The sequence below is a fragment of the Lissotriton helveticus genome, chromosome 1_1 (genome assembly GCF_964261635.1).
Source record: "Lissotriton helveticus chromosome 1_1, aLisHel1.1, whole genome shotgun sequence".
Classification (NCBI taxonomy): Eukaryota; Metazoa; Chordata; class Amphibia; order Caudata; family Salamandridae; genus Lissotriton; species Lissotriton helveticus.
The window spans coordinates 1,865,927,916-1,865,953,470 of NC_136057.1; the positions used below are offsets into that span (position 1 = coordinate 1,865,927,916).

Genomic DNA, 25,555 nt, shown 5'->3' on the forward strand with positions numbered 1-25,555 from the left:
GTAAAAATGTCCATTCTACCTAAAGTCACCTTCCTGTTCGATAATATTCCCCCAAAAATGTGATTTAAAAGTATTTTAGCTTTACAGGGGAAAATAACATCTTTTGTCTGAGCCAGTAAGGGCGTGCGTCTTTCCTGGAAGAAGTTGAGGCGGAAAGTGGGTGCAGGGGGGCAGGCGCTTCCAGATCTTCAGCTATATTGCTGGGCCTTCCAGCTTAAAAATAACAGAATTCTACTATCTAGCCCTGATGAGACCTTAGTGGGCAGAATGTACAGAGTCATGCTTTGTGGATTATCTAAGAAAGGCTTTCTATTTAAACTTGGGGCCCCTAAATACTTCAAGAAGGTCAGATTAAAATGCCTACAAGCAGCGGACATAATTTGGTTTGAGGTCAGATCCCACTATTGCATTTCATAGTAAACTGTCACCCATAAGGGATTCCCCAGGTATCCCGGAATTTATGCTTCATACCCTTACGGATCTCCTCAGACAGAGTGGAATAAGTAGATGGGGACCACTGCTAGATGGGGGACGTAACCTGTCATGGGAATATTGGAATCATAAGATAGAAGGGAAAATCTCTAGACTTAAAATATTCCAAGTGAACTCATGGCTAAAGACTCGGGACTGGACGAACGTGCAATCTAATCAAATGGAAATTGACCTCCAAGATCCATGGGCCAAGAAGAAGGAAGTTGCATTTTGGTACCAACACTTACTCACAGCGGCCAATGAAAAGATGAGAGCACCCTCTTCGGCATGGGATGGATACTTGCCGGATGCAGAGATGGAAAGTGTCTGCATCTACACTTTACATGGTAGTTAAATCTGCTGCATTAAGGAAGAACCACTTTTATACCCTTTACAGAGTTTACTGGACCCCGAAAAGGTTGGCAAAAATAAGGGGAAGTGGCGAATCCAAATGTAAGCAGCGCGGAAGAAATGGTGCAGACGATATGCATGTTTTCTATTTGTCTGATACTAGAAGAATTCTGGCTAGCTGTGGGTAAGACTATCTCCAATGCATTGGGTACTGAGGTGGACATAAGTACTGTCTTGATCATGTTTAGGATAAGACAGCAAGAACTGAAGGGCTTGGTTCTGCATGCAAAACAAAGAAATTTGATGTTCTACCTAATCTTGATTGCAAGAAGGGAAATCTGTAAATTATGGACCCAAACCTCTGCTCCCTCTTGGCAGGCTTGGAAAAATTCTGTGGCCTTTTTTGAAAAGATGGATAAGTGGGAAAATAGGAGAATTGTGGGGGGTGGCTGTTGGGATTTTCTGAACACCTTAGTAAATTGATCTGTCCAATGATTTCATCTTCTCAGAGCAGTAGGCCTAGGAAGCGAGTCGTACCAGAGGTAGCCCAGTAATTCTCTATTGCTAGAAGAAGAATGGTCAATTTGCCGGGCACATGGGTCACTCCAATCCGGGAGGTGCCTATTATTAAAGAGTGGAGATAGTATGAGGAAAAACAAATGAAGTTTCACAAGTACTGTGTTCTAATTTTTGAATTCTCAAATAGTATGGTATATTTTGGAATATGGCTGCTTTTCTTTTACTGTAACAATTTCTTTCTTTCTTGGCCACACAAATAGATCAGAATGTTTGCAGACAGACCAACAGATTGATTTTGATGAAGACTACGTTTTGCTTCACTCACTACTGTTACGTTAGACCTCCCCCCAATAATTTAATATCAGCTGTATTTGCAGAAATGCATTCTACCTGCTCATTTTACACTCTAAAAAACTTGACTAGTGTGTGCGTACATTGTGGAAAGGGGTTCTACAACAGGACGTTGTAGTGTGCACAGAGGTATGGCAAGGCCATTCACATACAGTAATAAAGTAGGTATTGAACATGCACAGAGGGTATACACCCGTTACAACGGATCTTTTACTCCGCACTACCATTACAACGCGACCATTACTCCGCATACCATTACAACGCATTGCGCTGGGGGGCGCTCTAGGATAGGGAATAAGTATAATTTACTATCCAACACCTTCCCTAGGGTCCACGGGGACTGGAGTTAGAATAGTAAATTATACTTACCACTATCCAGCGCCCCAAGGCGCTATGCGTTGTAACGGTATGCGGAGTAAAAGTCGCGTTGTAATGGTCTGCGGAGTAATAGTATGCGTTATAACGTCATACATCCTGCACAGAGGCATACGGGAGGTCAGATGCTGTATACAAGTGTGTTTAATGGCTTATTTTACTGATCCAAGGTGAGGTTGGCCTTCATTCTCCCAATAAACAAATAGAAAACAGAATGAAAAAAATTAGGAAAAATAGAGCTTTTTGTTTTTTAAAATAGGGTGGCTATTAAACCATTTTATGCTTGGCACAGAGGTGTTTTGCAATACGAGAGGAAAACTATTGGAAGGTTTGATTCACAAAGTTAGGTACTCGACAGGAAGTAGCTGGATCTCTCACGTACCCTTGCATTGTCTGGTGCAATAGATGAACGGTGAAGCATCCATTGGGTGTGGTGGTCGCGTATTCATCCCCTTAAGGTAAATGTCTGCTTCTAAATTTTGGATCAGTGTATACTGCATACCCAGCACAAGAGATGACACAATCCGACACTGATAGCCACACAGGAGGTACCAATGTCATTGGCATCAATTTATTTTAAGTGATTTAAATTTTATTTAAGTGATTTATAGAGCGCATAGGTACCTGAAGGTTTCCCAGCGCTAAGAGCCCAATACTGAAAAAAGGCTTGAGGTAGGTTAATAATACTGCTTGAACAACCAGGTTTTAATAGACTTCTGGAATGCTGCTTCTTTTTCCAGGAGTCTAGATTCGTGTGGCAGGGAGTTCCACAACTTGGGTGCTAGGTGGGTGAAGGATCTACCTCCCCATCTGGCTCTCCTGATTCTCCTAGTTTTTATCAGCCATTCAGAACCGGATTTGAAGCTCCTGTTTGGGACATATGGGGTCAACAGGGTTCTGACTTTACCCGGGCCCTTGCTGTGTAGAGCTCTGCGTATCATGCAGAGTGCCTTGAACTTAATTTTGGCCTCCATCGGGAGCCAGCAAAGTGCTTTGAGATGCTTCCTGGCTGATTCCTAGATTGGGACCTTACACAGCAGCCTTGCTGCCGTGTTCTGGACCACTTGAAGTCTGTTAATAACGTATTTTGGTGCCCCTAGGAAAAGTCAGCTTCTGTAGTCCAAACGTGACATGACCAGGGAATGGACTACTGTCTTTCTGAGCTGTATGGGAATACGCTCCAGAATTTTGCGGAGCATTCTGAGCAGTCCGAAACATGTGCTTACTAGTTTCTTGGCTTGGATTGCCATTGTTAGAGCCTTGTCGAGCTGGAAACCAAGATTTTTGATAGATGCCTTCGGAGTAGGAGGGCTACCTAGGCAGTTGGGCCAGCTGATCAAAAGCCTGGGGACTGCCTTGTTCCCGAGAACCATCAACTCTGTTTTATCCCCGTTCAGTTTTAGGCATTTGTTTGTCATCCAGTCCACGACCCTTTCCATACAGGGAGCTAAACTATCGGAGTCCCCGTTGGATCTGGGATCTAGGGAAATCACCAACTGGGTGTCTTCAGCGTAGGATGTCATAGAGACATCAAACTCTTCCGCTACCCGTGCTAGTGGTCCCATATAGACATTCAAAAGTGTGGGACTCAACGAGGAGCCCCGAGGCACCCCGCACGTCAGAGGCATCGGTCTAGAGAGGAGATTGTTTCCCATAACTGCAGGCTCCTCCTCAGCACTGCAGCTCTTTGATGGAGTCAGTCCTTACCCTGGACCTCCACTGCAAGACAGCCCTTGTGTGCAATTATCTGTGCGACTGATTTCTAAGGCTTCAGAGAATGCCCCTCTCCTGCAGCCCCAGCCCAGATCCAGGGGGCCCGTTGAGGTGCAATGCCCACTCATCACAGCATTTCTACCTTGGAGACTGCTGTACATACCCAAAGTACCAGCAGCTGAAACTTCAACCACTCCCAAACAAAGCAGGTCCTTGACCATAGCCATCCCCCATGAAGTGTCGCTAACACAGAGCACTGTATGAATGATTGGCACCCAAGCTGACCACTCATGACTGCTGCTCCTGCTTGGATGATGCCCCTCCAGTCTCCATCTTGGGCCAGGGCACACTCAGGTGACTGCCAATAGGAGCTGCTCTTCACTGCACTGCTGCTGAACGTATTGATCATACGAAGATAGCCTTCTGTGGCTGTGCCAGAAATGTGAAGGAAGCTTGCTGTATTGTCTGCCCTGTTTGAGGGATGCTTGCATTGCTGTTGCCTCTGCTGTACCACTTATATGTATAAGGGGAACGCCTGCACAGATCGTGGCATGCAGTACCTTTCCCTACTATGCGCAGGAAGCTTGAACTGATGATGCCTTTGCTGCAGCTCTTCGGTGTACAAGGGAAGACTGCACTGCTGATTCTCATGGTACACGAACTGTGTGTGCATAAGGGAAGCTTACACTGCCTCAGTCCATGTCCTACTTGTGCAAGGGACGCTTCCTCTGCGGATTAATATGAGCTATCTGCTGTGTGTGCAGGTGAAGCTTGCACAGAAGAGAAACGATTTTCACTAGACAAAAGTCAAAATGATTGGCACTGGCAAGATGTGCCTTACTGCTTTTGTTTTGGAATGCATATCTCAGTTGAGTTCCTATTCATTGTGGAGTGTTTGGAAACCTCCAGATATCCAGTAAGGCTTGAAGGGGAACAGCACCCAGCCATGATTTGAAGATTGACTTACTGAAAATCCATTAGCAGAGCATATATAACTGGAGAGGTGCACAATACATGGTGTTTTAGGACTCGATTAGAATGGGGGAACCAGATCTCGGGTCTTACTTTTTACAGCCGAACATGAAGAACGGTATTTGAGGCTCAAACATGAACATTACATATGAAAACAATTTGATATACAGATAGATATTAACAATCAACTCTTCTGTTGTATGGTGATACCAATTGGTTGTAATTTGTTTGTTAGTCAATAAAAACCATAAATATTGATTAAAACATACAAATCATATGAAGATTTAGAGATTAAACAAAATCACTATTTCGCTAAAACAGCGGTCCTTCATACCAAGTTTGCTGGACCACAATAAACGTATCAGCATAAAGTGCAGAGAGTGTCAAGATTAAAACTAGTATAAGCCTAAGCAATGTGCAAATTATGCAAGTTTCGCACTGAATGTGCTATTTAGCTAGGGGAACAGACAGGCTAATGTCAAACTGGTACTCAACCTACCATATAACATAACATTCATCTGCTAAACAGATCATTAATTTGGCAAAATCTAGAATGGGGTTTATCAGATATATAAAAACACTCTTTTTTTATTTAAACAGCCGTTGTTGAGACAATAGTTGCTTGGCCCACAGAAGATAAAGACCATTACTTTTCAACTATTTACAGACTGCTGGCTAATACAAGCCCAACATGCTGCCAGCGACCATGGTGATTGACTCACCCAAATAGCAGGGGTAGACATCACATAAACACCCTTTGACCCAATGATATCAGAGGTAGTGACATCACATGATCTTTGACAATGAATCCTCCAAAGAAGTGAAGCCACATGACCTTAACTCTCATGACATTGCTGTAGTTAAGGGCCTCTTAAACGCACAATTGTATATTAGCACAAAAGTTACTAACACAGATGAATGTCAATTTTTTTTACCACCTACATTTTAAAAAGGGTGCACTTCATGACATCATAAGAACATTAAACATTTCTCTTTTGCTGTGTGAAAATGTATGTGCTTGTTGGAAGAAGAGAATATAGTGATACAAAAACACCAGAAAGTCAAATTATTTGTAACATAGACTAGCATGATTTAATGCTTTGCGTAATGTATAACCCAAGTATAAAATGTACTGCTAAATTACAGGAAGATGAACAAAACAATATAAAAAACAATCGTGCTTTTGTTCACAAGTATTACTTCATGTAGACCACATACTGAAAAATAAGTATTCTACCGACTTGCACTCATGTTTGTATGTATGTATATCTGTATGTGGGACTTCTATAGCGTGAACCAAGCCAAAAGGCAGTGGAAAGCAGTACAGGGTCAAAGGCAAGCATACAGTCAACAAGTGATAGGAGAGGTAGCTGGGTTGTGGACTGTGAATGCATTGTAAAGTACTGTTCTAAAATTATTCCTTCACATTATTAATTTATTTTGATTATCATTACTTGTAAAACATTATCACTTTATTGAAACCCATCATTTTTCCAATGTGTTAAAAATCTCCGTCTTCTTTAAACATTTGCATTTTTTATTTGATTTTTTTTATTTCATTCAGGAGTGTACGTTACACTGCTGAATGTATCTGTTTAATGTCCCAGGTCTCAATGAGAGCTGCACAAAGTAAACAGCGCACAGCAGGGCACTGTTTACCTTCTGTTCTTGGCATTGCCTGTGTCACCACTGAAGCCAGGACCCACAAAGTCAAAGAACACAAGGGGGAAGTAGGTGCCACAGCTGTGAACCTAAGCGACCCCCAAATGACATCTATGCCAGTGATGCCACAGTGACTTGGTGAGTGGAATGAACTGGAGCATTTCCATTGGCTGTAGAAAAAAGGCGAATGACGTCACCTACCTAAAGCAATTCCTCCATGAGGGGGCGCCCCAGATTCCAATGCCTCCAGCAGGTGAGTGAGCAAGGAAACATCTTCCTGAGGGACAAGAAACAACCCATATAAAAACACATCAATAACTTGACTCATGATTTGAGCCCAGAGTGAGGGGGTTCAGCTGCAAAGCAGCAAATGTCAGCAAATGTCAGTCACGCTTCTTGGGTTAATCACATACACAACTCACAACAGTTGCATCAAATCCTACCTCTGCTGATGGTTCATCACAAAAATGCATTGGTTCTCTTGGTGATCACCTCACGGTGAACTACTGCAATGCCACCTATGTTGCATTCTCATACTCGGGTCTCATCAAACCAATAATGTTCCAAACCGAGGGTGCCCAAATCCTACACTGCGTGAGATGCCGTGACGACATCATACCCTACTTGAGGCTTCCTTTTAAAGAAATATCTCAGGTTAGAAGTCTAGGATCATCCAATCACAACTTTCTCGCCATCTGGCTTTATAGAAACAAATGATTTGGAGGCAAATCACCTCAAGTGCAAAAATCACTGAACTCTTAAAAGTCCAAGAGCATTTCTTGAAGTTCGGATAGGCCTGAAGATGCACCGTTTCCCTTAAACCTACAAATAAAACTCACCTCGGTTCTACACCCTTCAAGATTACCCATCACACTACAGCGTGGTCAGATGCCTAAGGCAAGATGTACTATGTAGTCAATTTAAAGCTATACCATGAAATCTAGAGTGGATACTTGGAGTTTTGCATCCACACTGGAGCAGGTCAATTCTGTATTATCTCAGAACGATCCTTGTGACTCCAATCGTCATGTCCTCCAACTCATAATTCTCTGAGGAGGCTCCCAGCTCCCTGACATACTTTACAAATACAATAAATAATACAATTTAAAAAGCTTGAGAAGAGCCTGGCACGATATTTGCCCAAAAATAATAAATAACAGTCCACATGACTTCAGCAAGAAATGTGGGCTGTCTTTTCAGCATCTCGGTTCATCACAATAACCAAGGTAGAATATTGTAGTGGCGTCTCATACAAATGGCAGAGTGGTATGAGAATATTAAGATGGGTCATCAGGTGCTCCTAGTGGTAGGGTACTGCTCCAACATGCACCTACCTTTAGTATGTTCTCTAGTACATGGCGCTGTAGTTCAGCGTTGTGGATCCGAATGGAGCCACCTCCTATCTCACTGCCGTTCAACACCAGGTCATAATGCTGTCCGCGAACCTGGAGGAAATGGGGGCAAGACGTAAAAAAAAGAGGAGAAAAAGAGATCCACAAAGGGGTAGGTAAGTAATGCAAACAGTAAATAATGTAATTTTCCATTTTTTACGTATAAACCACATATAAAAATACCTTATAAAAACACTCTAGCAAAACCATGTGCCAGTCACAACTCCCATAAAATACAACCAAAAATAAACATAGTACCTACTTAACAGTAACTACATATTAGTCATTAACATCCCCAGACACATGTTGGTCAGGGACGGAGTTAGTTCCCTTCACTAGCTCACCATCAAAAAATAGTATCACTTGTAAAGCTTTCTGTATGATGTTCTTAGCCCTGATTCAGAAAGGGACGAGTTAACTCAACTCACTTATTCGCTGGTACATTCCTACCGGGCCTCTCCGATCCCCCTTCCAAAAAAAGGCATGAATTTTGCAGAATTTGGAAGGCCCAGTGGGGCGGTCTCTCCAGTGTGGTGGCTGCTGCTAAGCTTTGGAAGTCCCTCCCCACCCACATCGCTGGTCTTGACACCTTTTCTGTTTTTAAAAAACAATTACAATTAAAGATGTGGCTTTTTTTCTTTTTTAATTACCTTAGTCATCCTAGTAACTGCCACACACTGCCTCCCAAAGTGCTTTGACACCTTCGGGTTTAGTGCGCTCTATAAATTCTGTTAACATAACATAACCAACATTATAAACATACACAGTAACATCAAGAAAATTCTTGCTTTAATAAACAGTAAAGAACAAGTTACTTATCTTCAGTAGCGCCTTATTTGCTATAGACTATCTAGCCACAGATTCTCTACCTTAGAATAATCCCCAGGCGTGAGACTGAATCTGGGAGTTTTTTAGCAGTACTCCTGCATACCAGTAAGTGGCGTTGTTCGGATCAGTGTGGGCAGATTTCTTAGCTTAGAATAGATACGCAAGCAATGCCTCCCTGGAAGTGGGTCTGCAAAGTGAATTTAAAGGAGAAAGTACTCCAGGGCCGAACAGGCTAAGTGGCCGTCGTAACAGGCTGGACTGTCCAGACAGTAATGCTTGGTAAATGTGTGCAAAGATGCCCACGTTCCTGCCTGATAGATGTCCAGGACAGGGACTGCGTCGGCTAGCGCAGTGGTCGTTGCCTTAGTTCTCGTGGAATGAGCACATAAAAAAACCCTCAGGGACTGCTTCTTGGCCAGTGCATAGCAGATCTCAATGCAGCGCACTATCCATCTCGAGATGGTCAATTTCTGCACTGCCTTCACTTTTTTGGCTCCTATATAACTCACGAAGAGCTGATCACCCACTCTTTTATGCGATCAAGACAAAACGGCAATGCTCTTTTTGGGTCCAGTCAGTGAAGTCTCTTCTTCTTTAGAGAGGTGTGGCGGATCAAATGAATATAGGCATGGTGATGTTCTGGCCTACTTGGAGAGGAGTCACAACCTTCAGAAGGAAGGATGCATGTATCTGGAGTACCAGCTTGCCTGGAAAGAAGGTGGTGAAGGGAGGGTGCGCCGAGAGTGGCTGCAATTTGCGGACCCTCCTGGACAACTTAATAGCCACTAAAGGGAGCATTTTGGTGGTCAAAAGCCGCAGAGGTCAATTGTATTGGGGCTCAAAAGGTGCACACCTTACAACAGTTAGAAATAGGTTTAGATCCCACTCAGGCATGATGAATGGCTTAGGGGGAAAGTTGTGCTACAAGCCTTTGAGAAACCTAGCCACAACAGGTGACTCCAATAAAGAAGGTTGATCCAGCAAAAGCAAACACACCAAAATGGCTGATAAATAACCTTTAACTGTGCCAGGAACAGAGCCCTGCTGGACCAAAGATAGAGCAAGCAGAAGAACATTACAATGAGGTGCAGAAAGACGCTCAATGTTTTTAGACTCACAGCACACATTTAGTCCAATGGCAGGCGTATACTGACATGATTGAGGGACACTTAGCTGCCAGAATAACATCAACAGACTTCAGGAAGATGGCTGAAAGTTGTCAACTGTTGCAACTCAATCTCCACACATAAAGGTGAAGGGTGTGCAGGGTTGGGTGCAGAGCCCTTACTTGTTGCAGCAACAGAAGTTCTTCTCAAAAAGGCAGCCAGATCTGGGGGCCGTTGCACATCCTCAACAGCTCAGGATACCAGACACTCTGTGCCCAATCTGGAGTCAAAAGAATAACTTGGGTCCGGTTGTTCCTGATCTTGTTGAGAACTCTGGGAAGAAGTAGTATAGGCAGAAAGGCATTCAAAAGGCCGGAGCTCCACTCAAGACAAAAAGGGTCTCCGAGTGTGATTCACCTTCAAAACTCCAGTGTACAAATATGCTGACATTTCGCGATAGAACCAAGGCTCACCCTACTGCTGAAAGGGAACTTGCACCACCTCCGGATGGAGATGCCATTTGTGATCCCCTAGGTATCTTCAGCTGAGTAAGCACACCCTGCCGTTCAGAGAGGTTTTGAACTACCAGGGAAATGTCCTGTCGTTCCAGCCATGTCCAGAGGTGCAGAGCCTCCCTTATCCTGTCCTTAAAGTGCTCCAATGCCGAGTCCGCCTTCTGTCCAAAAACGCGAGAGCCATCAAAGGGCATGTCCATAAGTTAGGCTTGGACATCCCTTGAAAAGCAGTGCTTCATAGCGAGGAATGGTGCTGCTGGGTCACCGACCATGAAATCTCTCTACCAAGCGAGACAGTCGTGTCCAGTCCATATTGTATGGTGAACTTTGCAGTGTCTCTCCTGTAAGCAAGAGCTTGGGAGAGTATGACTCAGGCCTCCTCCGAGACCATAACCAGCACTTGCACAACCAAATCCCGATTGTATGAGAATATCAGTACAAAAGGCATGCAATAATCACTGACTGCAGTGAAAGGCTGGGGGAAGAAAACATTTACTTGCCAAAGGTATCTAGCCTCTTTGATTCCCTATCTAGCGGAGTGGTAGAGAATGCACCAGGGTTTAATCTAGAGGTGGAAGTTTGGATGAACAAGCTCTCTGGTGTGGGGTGCTGGGTAAGGAAACTGGGGTCCCCAGGAGCAGGGCAATGGTGGCAGGCAAGTGTCCTATGCACAGGCCCCCAGTAGAACATCAGTAAGAGCTTCATTAATGGTGTGTAAATGCTTGGGAGGGGCGACTCCCAGTTGGAGCACCTTTGTCAAGACTTTAGTCTTGACTGCCACTGAGGGTAGCTGAAGGTCCAATACCTAAGCCGCCGTACACCCCACCATAGCAAAAGAGGCTCCTTCCTCCGCAGCTACGGTAAGAGGAGAGACCAATCCAGTGTCAGGTGAGGTGTATAACATACTTGTCTCCGCCAGTTTCTCATACTAGTTGTCCTCATACTCATCTAGGAGATGCTGGTATCCTTAAGGGTCGTCAGACTCCTACCATTCGTCTCCCTCTCCAGGCCTGTCAAAGGCACTGGCTACGATTCAAAGAGCATGGTACCAGTCGGACATGGAAGACACCTGTCCGTCTCCATTTTGGAGGCAGGAATGATGATGGGGATGGAGAAGGTGCCGCCGTGGGGCATTAACATTGGAGCAGGTGCCAAGGAAGGCCTTGGTATAGCCAGTGGCTCTGCTCCAGATCCAACATGAGGCCCTACTGGCTTTCGAGAGCGAACCAGACAGCATGGATGCAGTGGGTCCCGCTGCTGAACGCGTGGGGCACGAAGGGCCAGGCCACCTAAAAAATTCAGATTTAAATCAGGATCCCATTGGTCACAAAGTTCTCATTTAGTCCTAAAGTTTACCAAGCTATGAAAACTAGTGACTTCCAAGTAAACAAAGCCAAAGAAGTTATACACTTAGTAACTTCTGAAAAGATATGTAGTTGAGGCCATCAAAATGTTAACATCAGCCACATACAATGCCATTCTAATGGATAATCCCAACAAATATATAGACAAACCACAACTCCTTCAAAACTAAGCTGCTCTATTCTCGAGTCAAGAAGTGAAAACACTAAGCATGGGCGTAAAATCCGTTCCGCTCGCGGATTTTCGGCAAATTCGCAATCCGCGAACTCTCGCGAACTTGCCGAAAATTCGTAAATCCGTGCGAAGCGGATTTTTTGCTTGGTCGCACTTGCCAACTAGAATACTATACAATTTCACGGGAGTAAACACTTGTGAACACGTAGATGCGGCGGGCAGCGACAATCTCGCAATTGCGAGATTGCAAAATTTGCAATTTCGCACAAGAAATCCACCAGCAGGCAGCATAAACCTTGAAAATTATGATTTTTATCACAATAACTCTTCAGGTTGACATTTGCCTGCACTTTTTTTTTGCAAGGAGTCCATTCTGGGGGGGGGGAGAGGAAGGAAGTGCCCCACAGTCTCCAACTTCCTGTTCCTGTCCAGCAGGCTCCACCCAGTGCTTTCTTCATGTGCTGGTCACTTTGATTTGGATCTTGACCTGGAAGGATTACTTTTTGTGGATGCTGCTGGATATTTGGATTTTTGCAAAACTGAAAGCACTCAGCAGGTGCAAAAGTTCAATCTTATCATTAGTAACCATTCCCTGTAGTGCTTCCTGAGGGGCCCCTTCAGAGTTCAGTTGCCTACTTGCAACTATTCTATGACCCTTCTCTGACCCTCACAGCAGGCTCAGAGAATAGCTACAAGTATACAACAAAGGTCCTGTTAAAAAAATTACACTGCAACAGAAAGCAATTACAGATAAGGAAGCAGGTGCCAGCCTGGAAGTTCAAATTCAGTGACACATTAATCAGCCCCTAATTCATTCATGTCAGTTGAGGCAGGGCAGGCGTGCTTTTCCCCCCATAATCTACAGTGATGAACTAGAGGGTGGCATGTGTGAGCCAGAGGGTGGCATGGGTGAGCCAGAGGGTGGCAGTGGTGAAACAGAGGGTGGCAGTGGTGAAACAGAGGGTGCTGTGATGAACCAGACGTAGAAACAACATGGTCGCGACCGTTGCTACCCGACAAGTAAGTTCGCGTTTGCGAACTGGTAAAAAACCCTTGCGAAATGGCAGAAACACTTGCGAACACAAAAAAAAAGGAATCCGCAAAATTCACGAGAGTTCGCGGATTTTGCGGATTGCGAATCCGTAAATACGCAATTTCGCGGATTGCCAATTTGCAAAATCCGCCCATGCTTAGAAAACACATCACTGTGCATTTCCGCCAGCTACCAATAGCAATCAGACTAGAAATTACTGTATTACTCAAGTGTGCATATTGGAAAACCTGGCCAAAATACAAATGATACAGGATCCTTTAATTTCAATTATTGTGACCCATTAGAACAAGTAACCACACTTGCTAGTGTACCAAAGTCAAACCATGGTAACCACCGATTTGAAATCGCCTAAAAGAACCACTTCAAAAACTTTTTAATTCTGGGGGTAAACCATCAACCGACCTCCTTCAAAACTATCCTGACCATGTTATTTTTGCCTCAATCCCTTTCTGACCTTCCCTACAGTGCTCCCTGTTCCTGGTGATCTCATAGGAACCTTACTTTATACTACAGTGCTTAGAAGCTGCTACTCACTGAGGGGATATGCTTAGTCTGTGACGTTTTTTTCACTTCGGGCTGACTTTACATGCTTTGTATCACATAATGGGCATATGACACCTCAGTTAATTGTTACAGTAATATGTTGTTATGTATATTATTCTCTTCTATACATTTGGCTACAAAATGTCGACATCATTATGATTACTATGTATATTCTACTGTTAAGTCATTTGGCCTTTCCAGGCATATCTTGGCTGTTAATAACATTTTGTTGTTAAAAAAAAGAAGCTGCGTCTAGCTGATGTTCCAGCACCCCACAAAAAACACAAAGCCAGCTGAATGCAAGGATGATACTCCAAACAATCAAGTGAAAAAGAGATGCCTGGCCACTAAATAAGGGGAGGGGTCCACATATGGTGTTAATGTAACTTAGTCAGTTGATCAAGTGCAGCAGGTCTGTAGGGAACCTGCACACCACAGATTTGAAACGCCTCCTCAGTCTTTCATCTTTCAGAGTTTGATAAAATGAGCACCACTAAGTGGAGTAAAAATAACCAGTTACTATACACCAAGGGATCATTATGATGTGCACTACATAAGTCAATATGATCATTATTAAGTATGCGCTGCTTTCCAAAAGATTCTACCTCTATATCTTTGTAAAAGAAAAAACAACATTTCATACTGAAATTATATTGGTAGATGTTGTATGTAATTCACTTCCACTGTGTAAACTACATCAAGCATGATGTACAAAACAGTTCGCTTTGAGCAGATCCAAGGCTCCTCCCACACTACGGTGACCATCATTTTTGTGGCCAAGGAAAGAAGAAACACACAGCTTTAATTGTAGTAGGAACAAGCTAATTTAACCCTTTGCATGGCATTTGGCTTCATTCGTGTCTGTCGTGGCTGCCTGTAAATGAGCTGATGTTACTGTGAGGTACACTTTCAATGAAAAGAGAGAAAAAGCACCTGTGTCAACACTTGGGGCCACAGTAAACAAACAGAACCAATCCAAGGGCAAGTTGAATGGCCATTTGAGTCTTTCACACTTTGAAGTTTATCTAACCCTATTGGCACTGGTTAATATTCAGAGGCGTACCTGTATCAACGTAATCTTATTTACAACAATAAATACTAATCTCTGACTAAAATAATCGAGAGCTACTCGACGATCTCGATCAGTGCTGACTTAGGCACTTAAAGAATAGAGGAGCTAGTGGAAGTCATGCTCAGATATTTTGGATGAACTCTGAACAATACCAAAGCTCCGTCTTCGAATTCCGTACTCCTGGAAATTCTCAATCTAGATAGAGCAGCAAACGCGTCTGCAGTCACCCAAGTAAGATTTCCTTTCTGCTTTGACTTCCTCATCTCAGAAAGTTTGGGCAAATAACGACAGAGTTCTTTCAACCTAGCAAAAAAGAACTAAAGGAAACAGATAACAAAATTACGTTACTCACTGCCTGTTTAAGGTCCATGGCTATGGTCGGTTTTGAACAAAAGCTCATGCAGGCTCTATCACACCCTATCTAGCTCAGAATTCTGTTGTCTGACATTTCGAATAGAGGCTACTGTTCGCGTCACTCAAAGGTCACTTTAAAGGCTTCTCCTCCTCCATGTCTCTGTACTCCACATGCAACTCTCATGGTCCAACTGTAGACTGTGCTGCAGTATATTAGACGTGCAAGAAATTCCTTGATAATTCACAGATCCACTGATCACCATTCAGTACTAAATGGTGTGGCCAAGTTTATTTATAGGTCGTGGAGGTAATTTTGGAGTGTCTTCCTTAACTATATTAATATTTACTACCATCAGGCTTGCTAGAGGATTATGCAAGCTAGAGTGGCCAATAAAAAAAATCAATACAGATATTTGTTTCCACCTAGCGTTCAATGGCACAGTCGAATACAATATTTTATCAAATATATATACATATACACACACACATATCTACACACACACACACACATCTACACACACACACACACACATGCATACCTGTCACCTTCCAGCGCTCACTACGGGATTGAGCCGCGATGGGAAACTAGCTGAGCAAGCAGGGAAGTGCTTGCTGGGAACTGTAGTATGCCGATGCAGACTGCAGTGAAATCTCATTAAATTAATGCGGCTCAGCTGGACTGTCGCTACCGACGCACGAGCCGTGAACATTTAAAAGCAGCTGGTGAGAGAACTTGTTGTTTGATGGCATTTGATAAAGGTATTACGCCGAAACGCGTCATGCCATTGCTTTTAATAAAGTTCTGTTTCCTGGTATCCTCGCTGTGTCCCTCCTGGTTACTTCAGCAGAAAGAAATCGGTTTTGGTGATATATATATATATATATATATATATATATATGCAGCAACCACTCGCACCGACAACACCAGCAATCCTTCCTCCACCAGGATTTCACCAGTAATAGAAACGAGAGCCGACCCAAGCTTGAGGTGAATAATATTATTTAAATTCTTTATCGCCACCAGCATAACGTTTCGGCCTGCCCAGAGGCCTTGATATATATATATTTGGAATTCCTCATGCAAACCTTTTGCACCTGTTACATTGGTGGAGGATTGAAAGTTTTGCGGTGTTAGGTCAAGGGGGTGCTCAAGAAAAAAGGGGGGTCCCAAAACACACGTGCACTCCAATGCATTTTACATAGACATTTTATATTGAACGTAGGGCAAAAAAGCACAGTCGGATTTCCATGTAGTTTGTCAGGATTGAAGATTATGGTGTGCAGATGATCCTTTTTGGCGTTCCAAATACAAAGAGTACTTTTACTCTTATTTATATTACTACGTTTTAAATGCTACCTGCCAGTGCGGTAGTTTCGAGTTAGTGACTCTCTTTACCAAAACTGCAGGCAGCCATGTTGAATTAAGGCCACTTTGTCAGTGTTCTAGCCTTAAATATAGGCAAGTATTAGGATTGATATGTTTTCCGTACCCATTACCACTTAATTTAAGTAGTAATAGCAAGGGTACTATAATTATAACTTTCATACATTTTAGAACATATTAGGAAATACTGAGGTATTGCCTAGGTAGTAGCTAAAAAAAATTAACATTACTGCAAAATGGTTATCATCATTTGAGATGTTATCAGTGATGTCATAAATGATGTTGTAAAATAGGTCATGAGTGATGTCAATGTGAGGTCCTAAGGAGTGCATGGTCGGGGTGCAAGTAACAGTTAGTGCTGCAAACTGTAACTGGTGAATTTCTGTTTTTTTTTAAAAATGTTTAAAACGTTAATATTGTCACTGACAAATTCATCTAACTATAACGTCACTTTAACTTTTGTTTTTGTCAGTGACAAAATTGATATATATATATATATATATATATATATACACACACACACACACACACACACACACATATATCTATACACACACTTTCTTCCTAGGACTCTGGTTTTTCTAATTATGTTAATTTTTTCTGCAACGTTTTAGTGTTGACATATGTAAATATATTCAAATTTCTGAATGTAAAACTGCAAAGATTAGGTCACATGCAAACTACAATTTTGAGAACAAGCAAAAAAGGCAAATTGTATTTTTAGGTACCTTCCTGGGGTCAGAGTAAAGGAGAGCGAGGTCACGTGGATGGGGCGCAGTGAAAGGGTGGTGGGCAGATTCCAGCCCGTCAGTCTGATCTTCTTTAGAGAGGAAGAGTGGGAAATCCACCACCCAGAGGAAGTGGTACAAAGACGGGTCACGCAGGACAAATCCGCGGGATTCGAAAAGACTGGCACACTCCAGGCGCATTTTTCCTAAAACAGAGCACTGAGGGAGTAGAAAGAATCAGAGTGAGAGAAAGAGAATGAGAGATGGGAAGAGAATTAGTAAATTGCGCGGGGGGGAAATCGGAAGATGTACAAGCAAATAACCCAACTTAATTTTCTTTTAAATTCATACTTTTCAAAATATTCTAAATTCAGGACAGATGGCCACGGGACTTAGTAGATGGAGACTTGAAGCCAGAGACAGCAAAGGTGCAGCACCATCGGCAGTGATTCGCTAGGGGCAGCACTGATGTTGGAAGCATACAATACCATAGGTTGTTACCAGGTGGGGCTGTGCCATAGAACACTGCAGAGCGCTTACAAAAATACAGCACCACAAGAGGGTGATGTGTTGAGAGAGGAGATTCCGCCAGGCTTTTAGTAGGTATGCTCTGCAGGCAGCAAGCACAATGATTGTTTAGGTGCAGCGCCAACAGGCTGTCAACCTCGGGTTGGCCTCCACATTATGAAACACTAATTTGAAACAAATTGCGCATCATTTAATGCGCTTACTCAGTTGTACCAAAAGAATGGCTCTAGCACTCCTAAAGGTTTCCCATACTAGTCTTGACATGCTCTGCACATATTAAAGCATTATAACAATATAATTAAGGGCACTGTGTAAATAAGGTATTTTTAGGAATAACAGACATTTTATCGTATGAAGGCGTTTAAGATGAAGACCGTATAGAATCTGTGTGAAAAGTTTGCAGGTGACCGGGACATTACGTTGGGTAGAAGACAGCCCTTCTTTCATACAGAAAGGGGGTGACTCTTGCTCACCGTGGCCTCATGCTCCCCGGCGGCTACAAGGAGTACGTCACCGGCTTTGGAGCCCATCAACTGACTGAGTTGGACTTTCTGTTCTTCAGTCCACAGCTTGACCAGTCGAGCCTTCCAGCTGCCATCTGGCCTCAGGATTACCCAGGACACATTCTGCACAGACAGAAATATTACAAAGATGTGAAAGCACCTGGCCACACACAGTGTCCGCCTCAAACTTCTCCACGGTCCCCTGCATTGCTATAAGCAGCGCGATTGTCGCCTATGACAGATCAGGTCACCATTCTTGATCCCACGATCCCTGCTTTGCATCAAGACAAAGTGGATGGAAGTCCCAGAAGTACTTCCTAACTACCAACTAAAATTGAAGATAACTATTGTAAGGTGCATTTTCAATACTGTACCGATCTAGCTGACCCATTACACTACATGTGTGACAGGGAATGTCACCAGTTGGTAGAATCACATTTGGTCACTGGAATAGGAAGTTGGCAGACATTATTCTGATGGGAGGTCAAGAAAAGAAGGAACTAATTTATGTTGAAAATGATCCCTGGGTTCTAGGTTAGGTTTATAAGAAGCCAAGTAGCAGGGAAAATTAATTTTCAGCCATTGAATTTCCTGTTATTAACCAATGTAATCTCGATCTTTAGTCCAATTAATTCAATTCAGATGCACCAAACCTACAATTCCCAGAAACCCAAAACTAGGAACATGGCCACACTAACTTTGAGTCATGTGGTAACATTTCTTTCCAATCACTCATTTAAGCCTTTAAGGACAAAACCCATTGTAGAGAGACCAGTCACTGAGAGCATTTAAGGCATGAGTGTCCAATGGAAGGCTTGATATTCAGGATAGCCATATAATTTACATATAATAACTAAGTTGACAACGTAATTACACAGATAGTGGCTATCTTGAAACTCTGGCTTGGTCCCAGGTCTCCCAGACAAGTTTAAGGTGCTTATGGATGTGGGCTCCGATGTGTGTTCATTCCATGCAGCACAAGAGACAATTAACTGGCAGGCCGAATGAACTCTGATGAGAGAAACGGATTCCCACCATAGAGTGGCAGGGTCTCCACTATACCTGATTGCATTCGCTCTTGGCTAGTTCTCCCATAGTCTCCATATCTTTGTCCTTCAGGTGTTTCTAGAGAAGAAAACAAAACAAAAGGATTCACACCAGGGCATGGTGGGCTAATTTATGACACACACAGAGAAAGCAATGAGAGATTGCCATTTCTTTGTCTAAGTGGAATTCATGAAAACTGGTAGACAATCACCACAACAAAGAAATTAAGGAAGAATAAGGGCCCCATCTTAGCAGCCGAGCTGGAGAAGTGGTGGAGTGTCCGTCAGAACCAGACACTATCCGCATGTCTAGTCAACCGAGAAGTCTTTACATGTTGACAGAGAAACTCTTTGTTTTCATTTAGGGACCAGAGGCTCACTATATTCCATGGGCTAGATTGCTTCCAAGACAAAAACAAGCATTGGCATAGCCAATAGGTCTCGCCTTTGGGACCTTAAGTGTTTAGCCATGCAACAGTTGATGATGTTGCACCAAGGATATTGTACTGCATAACTAAATTCTTATAAGGTCCCAAAAGCTAGACCTGTTGGCAATACCAATGCTTGTTCTTGTATGGATCCTCATTAGCACACCCTGCCCTTTCTCCCTCCCGTAAAGCTTTAAAGAACTGGCTCTTTCCAGCTTAACTGTTCGGGTTTGTTAGAGTGGCTTTTGGTATCTGTCTCTTGGATAGCGCTGGGACGTCCCGTTGCTGGGGCAGCTATGCACTGTACAAATCTATAAATAAATAAATAAATCTGTATACTAATTAGACTGTTGTAAATTCTAAAAGGGGCAATGTAGTTGTCAGAAATACCCAGGGCTTCTAGGTCCACAGAAAAAGAAATAGCAGGCTTATGCCACGTACCCCCACTTTGAGGCTGCCTGGATTAGCATCTCAAACGACTGCAGCACACACTACTCAACAGAAATACCAAAAATGACGACCTGACAGTGGTAAAGGGGAAACGCCACTGCTGCAAAGCAATCTGTTACTGAATGCATGGGCCCAGCTGATGTGGATACATTTGGATTAAATGGCGTTATCTCTGTTTTTGTACTTGACGTATCTACATTTTTGAATAATGCACATGGCTAATTAGCAGCAGCCCCTCTCCGCCGATTGCACCACAGCCTTTTTCACAAAGTGCGCTGACATAGGACAGTGGGGCCGGCGTGGGAGGTGCAGGGCTGTCTATGGTGACATGGCTTAAGTGATCGGGGCCCTGCCGCACTGCCCCCTAACCCTTATTTATTTATTTATTTATTATGCATCTTGTAACGCGCAAACTAAAATCCGAAGGTGTCAAGGCGCCTAACAAAAAGATCAAAAAGCAGGGCACAATTACTCATACGCTTGTACAAAGAGGCGTGTTTTGAGGGCAGCTCTGAAGGTCTGAAGGGAGGGGAGGGACCTGAACTCTAATGGAAGATCGTTCCACCATTTGGGAGCCAAAAGGGAAAAAGCCCTACCACCCCATCTGGCTTTCCGAATGCGAGGAATGTGGAGAAGAAGATACTTGGAGGAGCGGAGGTTCCTGCCAGGATTGTAATAGGTCAGGATGGATCCAATGCCTGTAGGGCTACTTTTCGCCAAGGCCTTATAGACCATACACATGGACTTAAAGACTATCCGCTCCTTTATCGGAAGCCAGTGAAGCTGCTTCCTGGCCAGCGTGGCCGAAGAGCGTCGGGGAAGATCGAGGACAAATCTGGCTGCCGCATTCTGGACTACCTGCAAGCGCTGCAGCTGACTCTTATTCAGTCCAGCATACAGCGCATTGCAGTAGTCCAGACGAGAACCCAGAAGGGCGACAGCAAGTTGCCTTCTTGCCTGCAGGGAAGGGTAGTTCCTAATTTTCCTAAGAACGTTGATTATACCCCAACAGGTAGATACCGTCCTGTTGACCTGTTGACACATATCAAGAATAGGGTCAATCATCACCCCGAGATTTTTAGCCGAGGAGGTAGGTTTAGGGCAGGAACCCAACGAGTCAGGCCACCACTCCTTGGACCAAATGTCATCCCTTCCGCCGAACACCATCACCTCGGTCTTCTCCCCATTCAATTTCAGTGAGTTGTAAATCATCCACTGGCCGACAGCCTCCATGCAAGATCTAAATCTGGAGGCTGTCAGCTCAGTTGACTGGGAGAGAGACACGAGGATCTGGGTGTCATCCGCGTAGGAAACTACCTCCATCCCAAAAGATCTAATAAGTCTGGCAAGGGGGGTCACATAGATGTTAAAAAGGGTGGGACTAAGCGCCGACCCTTGAGGGACCCCACAATGCACAGACAGGGATGGAGATAGAAATTTTCCCAGCATTACCCTCTGCTCCCTATGATAGAGAAAGGAGGAGAGCAACCCCAGGGCTGCCCCCCGGACCCCAATCTCACCCAGTCGGGATGTTAAGACACGGGGAGATAGGGTATCGAAGGCAGCCGTGAGGTCCAGAAGGATCAGGAGGGATGTCCGACCCTCATCCACACTCATACGGATGGAATCGAGCACCAGGGTGAGGGCAGACTCGGTGCTATGTTCCCTCCTGAAACCATGCTGGGAAGGGTCCAGGCAGCCCGTATTTTCCACAAAGGCAGCCAGATGCCCATTTAGATGGGACTCAAGCATCTTTGCAGGGGCCGGAAGCAGTGAGATGGGGCGAAAGTTTTTTAATACCCCGGGATCTAGGGAGGGTTTCTTAAGAAGAGGTTTTACCACAGCATTTTTCCACTGCTGTGGAAATACACCCTCCCTCAATGCCCCATTCATGATCTCAAGTAGAGGGGGTAAAAGAGATCCTCTACACTGCTTCATGATCTTAAGAGGGCAAGCATCTAGCGGAGACCCTGACTTCGTTTTCTCAAGCAGCATATCAAGATCTTGTAGGGAGAGCGGAGGAAAAGATTCCAGATAGCCGGCCGAGGGAAGCTCCGCCGAGGAGACATCCGGGACCACAGTAGCCGGTGACTCAGCCGTTGAAAGCCTCTGTGACTCCAAGGAAGTATAGATGTCCGATATTTTGGACTGAAAGAAGAGAGCTATGTCATTGCAGAGCTCCTGAGATGGAATAACAGGATCGGGGACCTGAAGAGATGTAAGAGTCCACGATCCTGAAGAGCTCTTTGGGAGATGAAAGGGAGGAAGTCAGAGCCACAAAGTAGTCTTGTTTGGTCCCAATGACTTCCAGCTTATATCTCTTAAGCAGGGTTTTATGAGCTTCCCTGTCTTTGAGATCCCAACTAGCATGCCATCGACGCTCCTGTCTCCTTACTTCCTGTCTAAGGAGTCTGAGTTGTTCAGAGAACCAAGGGGCTGATGGTCTTTTCCTGGCTGAATAGCAGGACCGAGCTGGCGCCAGTTCGTCCAAGGCCTCTGTAAGGATGTTATCATAATACGGCACCGCCGAAGAGGGATCCATCTCCCAAATAGAAGACAAGCTAGGAATCCACGGGTCAAAGGAGTGTTCCCCGATGTTTTTAAGATTCCTACGTACTTCAAAAGTACTCGGAGCTTTCCTGAGAGTATCCTGGCTAGGGAAGGCCACGTTGAAAGGAACGGCCAGATGGTCTGACCAGGAAAGGGAGAAGGGATCCGTTACTGACAGTCTCTGATCGTTAGAGAAAATCCCGTCGAGCGTATGACCAGCTCGGTGGGTGGGTCCTTTCACCAGTTGGGTGAGTCCACATGCTGTCAGTGCTTCCAGCAACGCGGAGGTGTCATGGGACTCCACTAGCTCTAAGTGAAAATTAAAATCACCCAGAATCGTTAGATTCTCACGGCCAAAGTAGGGCTCCAGGAACTGAAGCAGTTTTAAACTAAAATCTGCTCTAGGACCGGGCGGACGATAGACCAGAATCCCGTTAAATTGAGAGATATAGGAGTCATGTAATGAAAAATACAACACCTGGATAGCATCCTTGGGGTCAGATAAAGGCATAGTATGACATTGAAAGCTGTCTCTATGCAGGATAGCTAATCCCCCACCGACCCGGCCTATTCTGTCCTGCCGAGGCAAGCAATATCCATCTGGGACTGCTTCGATGAGGTCTGGACCAGATGAGTCCTTGGCCCACGTTTCCGTAATAAAAACCCATGTCGGGTTCTTCTCCAAAACAAGCTCCTTAAAAACAATGTTGTTTTTAATGAGTGAGCGCGCATTAAGGAGCAGGCAATTTACGCTCAGTTCACTGGGAGGTACTAGCGAGCGAGGTTCCCGAGGGGGGACGGGACGGGCAGAGTTCACGCCGGCAGGGTCTATCTGTAAGCACCCACATCCCTTGAACGCGGGGAGGTCTTCAGGAGTGACTCTATGGAAGCATGGTGCAATGATAGGTCGAAGGCGTAAGATATCCTGTAAAGAATATTTCAATACGCCGTGCCCCACTATATCCGACCTATAGGTCCAGCCGTCCAGCCCGTCCTCAGCGCGGACGGGCGCAGACGGGCTGGACTCCGGCGTGACTCCGGCGTGACTCCGGCGTGACTCCGGCGTGACTCCGGCGTGACTCCGGCGTGACTCCGGCGTGACTCCGGCGTGGCTGCGGCGGACACGCTGCGCGCACACGCTGCGCGCCATAGATACTGATAGATATAGGGCTCTTAGCCAGTCCACCTGACTGCTAGAGCGCAGGTCGCTGCAAACTAACCTTGTCCCTATCCAAGATGGCGCCCACCGATGACTCGGCGCAAAGGTCCGGCCCGCTAAACAGCGGTGAGGGGAACAGTTTAAATGCAGCAGTGCGGTGAGGAGAATTAAAAACAGGGAATAACTGTATGACAAATGAAATTACACAAATACAAAACGGGTCAAGTTAAAAATACAAGTAGCGCGAGTACAAGCGCTGAAAAGCGCGACCAGCAAGAGGGAGAGCTCCTGACTGTGTCCCTTAAATAGTATGAGCCCACGAACTGTCTCTAGCCAGTCCACCTGACTGCTAGAGCGCAGGTCGCTGCAAACTAACCTTGACCCTATCCAAGATGGCGCCCACCGATGACTCGGCGCAAAGGTCCGGCCCGCTAAACAGCGGTGAGGGGAACAGTTTCAATGCAGCAGTGCGGTGAGGAGAATTAAAAACAGGGAATAACTGTATGACAAATGAAATTACACAAATACAAAACGGGTCAAGTTAAAAATACAAGTAGCGCGAGTACAAGCGCTGAAAAGCGCGACCAGCAAGAGGGAAAGCTCCTGACTGTGTCCCTTAAATAGTATGAGCCCAAGAACTGTCTCTAGCCAGTCCACCTGACTGCTAGAGCGCAGGTCGCTGCAAACTAACCTTGTCCCTATCCAAGATGGCGCCCACCGATGACTCGGCGCAAAGGTCCGGCCCGCTAAACAGCGGTGAGGGGAACAGTTTAAATGCAGCAGTGCGGTGAGGAGAATTAAAAACAGGGAATAACTGTATGACAAATGAAATTACACAAATACAAAACGGGTCAAGTTAAAAATACAAGTAGCGCGAGTACAAGCGCTGAAAAGCGCGACCCTTCATCTCTGCTCCTTGTGACGTGGCATCAGAGACACCAGCAGCCGGCGCTGATGAGCCGGCCTCTTCTGTGAATAACTGCAGCCTTGAAGACGCATGGGGGCAACACAGGGAGAGAACAAAAGAGGGTCCCTGCTTTCATATGCGTTTTGATCCCGGCTGCCGCCCCTGCGGTCTCCCCTGTCAGCCGCGCTTCTCTTGCTGCTCCGACTTGTGTCATGGAAGACAGCACAGTCCCAGCCCCTAATTAAAGCTGGCATCGTCCCTGCATAGTCCTCACTTCCAGAAATGTGATTTCTTTTTATTTTATTCATTTACGTACTTATAATGCACGTCACTGCAATCTGGTCTTTTAGTATTACTTATCTTATATTATTTACATGAGCGGCAAGGCAATTCTTGCAAAAATGTCCTACCACCAGTCATCAAAGGTACCCAGTTTAATAGACAGATCGGCTGCGTAACATAAATCAGAGAGGGTGTTTGCGACATTGTGCAATAATGCTGTTTTATGCTTGATACGCTGCAAAAAAAAGAGATGGAAACTTTAAGGTACATGTAATGTTTCTAGGCAGCAGCTGTGAAACACACGATCTCTTGCAGGTGCAAGAGATTGGAACGCCAATGGAGACTAAAATACAGTGATGCGGATAAGGCGTGCTATAGAAAGGCCTTGAATATGCTACACAAATCTATAAAAAAAGGCTAGAAGAGAATTCATTGCGTCCAGCACTCAGAAAGCGGACCACTCGGGCAAAGAAGTTTTTAAGATAGTTGTTGGATCCGGCCCTTTGGGCAGGTTCACCCCGACACTCTTTGCTTTTTCCTAGCCTGTTCCTGGAACCTGGGTTGGTGATTTTAGGATTCTGCGCACTTTTTCACTGTGGTACAGTGTAAAGTGCGTGTGCTCTCTGTGTATGTGTGGTGAGTGACCTGCCCTCCCATAGGAATGAATGGGGAATATGTATGCCCATGGTAGTTCCTGATGTGTGGGGAGTGCAGGGTCGAGTTTGATATGTGTGAACTCGTGAGAATGAATGCTGCGTAATGGTGTATGCGGCATGG

General features: G+C 44.7%; 1 protein-coding gene across 2 annotated transcripts in view; it reads right to left on the reverse strand.

The window, feature by feature from the left end:
• Positions 1 to 25,555, reverse strand: part of DARS2 (aspartyl-tRNA synthetase 2, mitochondrial) — a 257,150-nt gene that overhangs the window by 21,631 nt on the left and 209,964 nt on the right. For both annotated transcript variants that reach the window (XM_078641810.1, XM_078641802.1), the window contains 5 exons: positions 19,019 to 19,081; positions 17,927 to 18,079; positions 16,926 to 17,144; positions 7,749 to 7,859; positions 6,616 to 6,691 (listed from right to left, as the gene is read on the reverse strand). In XM_078641810.1, coding sequence (XP_078497936.1) covers positions 6,616 to 6,691; positions 7,749 to 7,859; positions 16,926 to 17,144; positions 17,927 to 18,079; positions 19,019 to 19,081 — 622 coding nt within the window. The remainder of the gene's footprint in view (positions 1 to 6,615; positions 6,692 to 7,748; positions 7,860 to 16,925; positions 17,145 to 17,926; positions 18,080 to 19,018; positions 19,082 to 25,555) is intronic.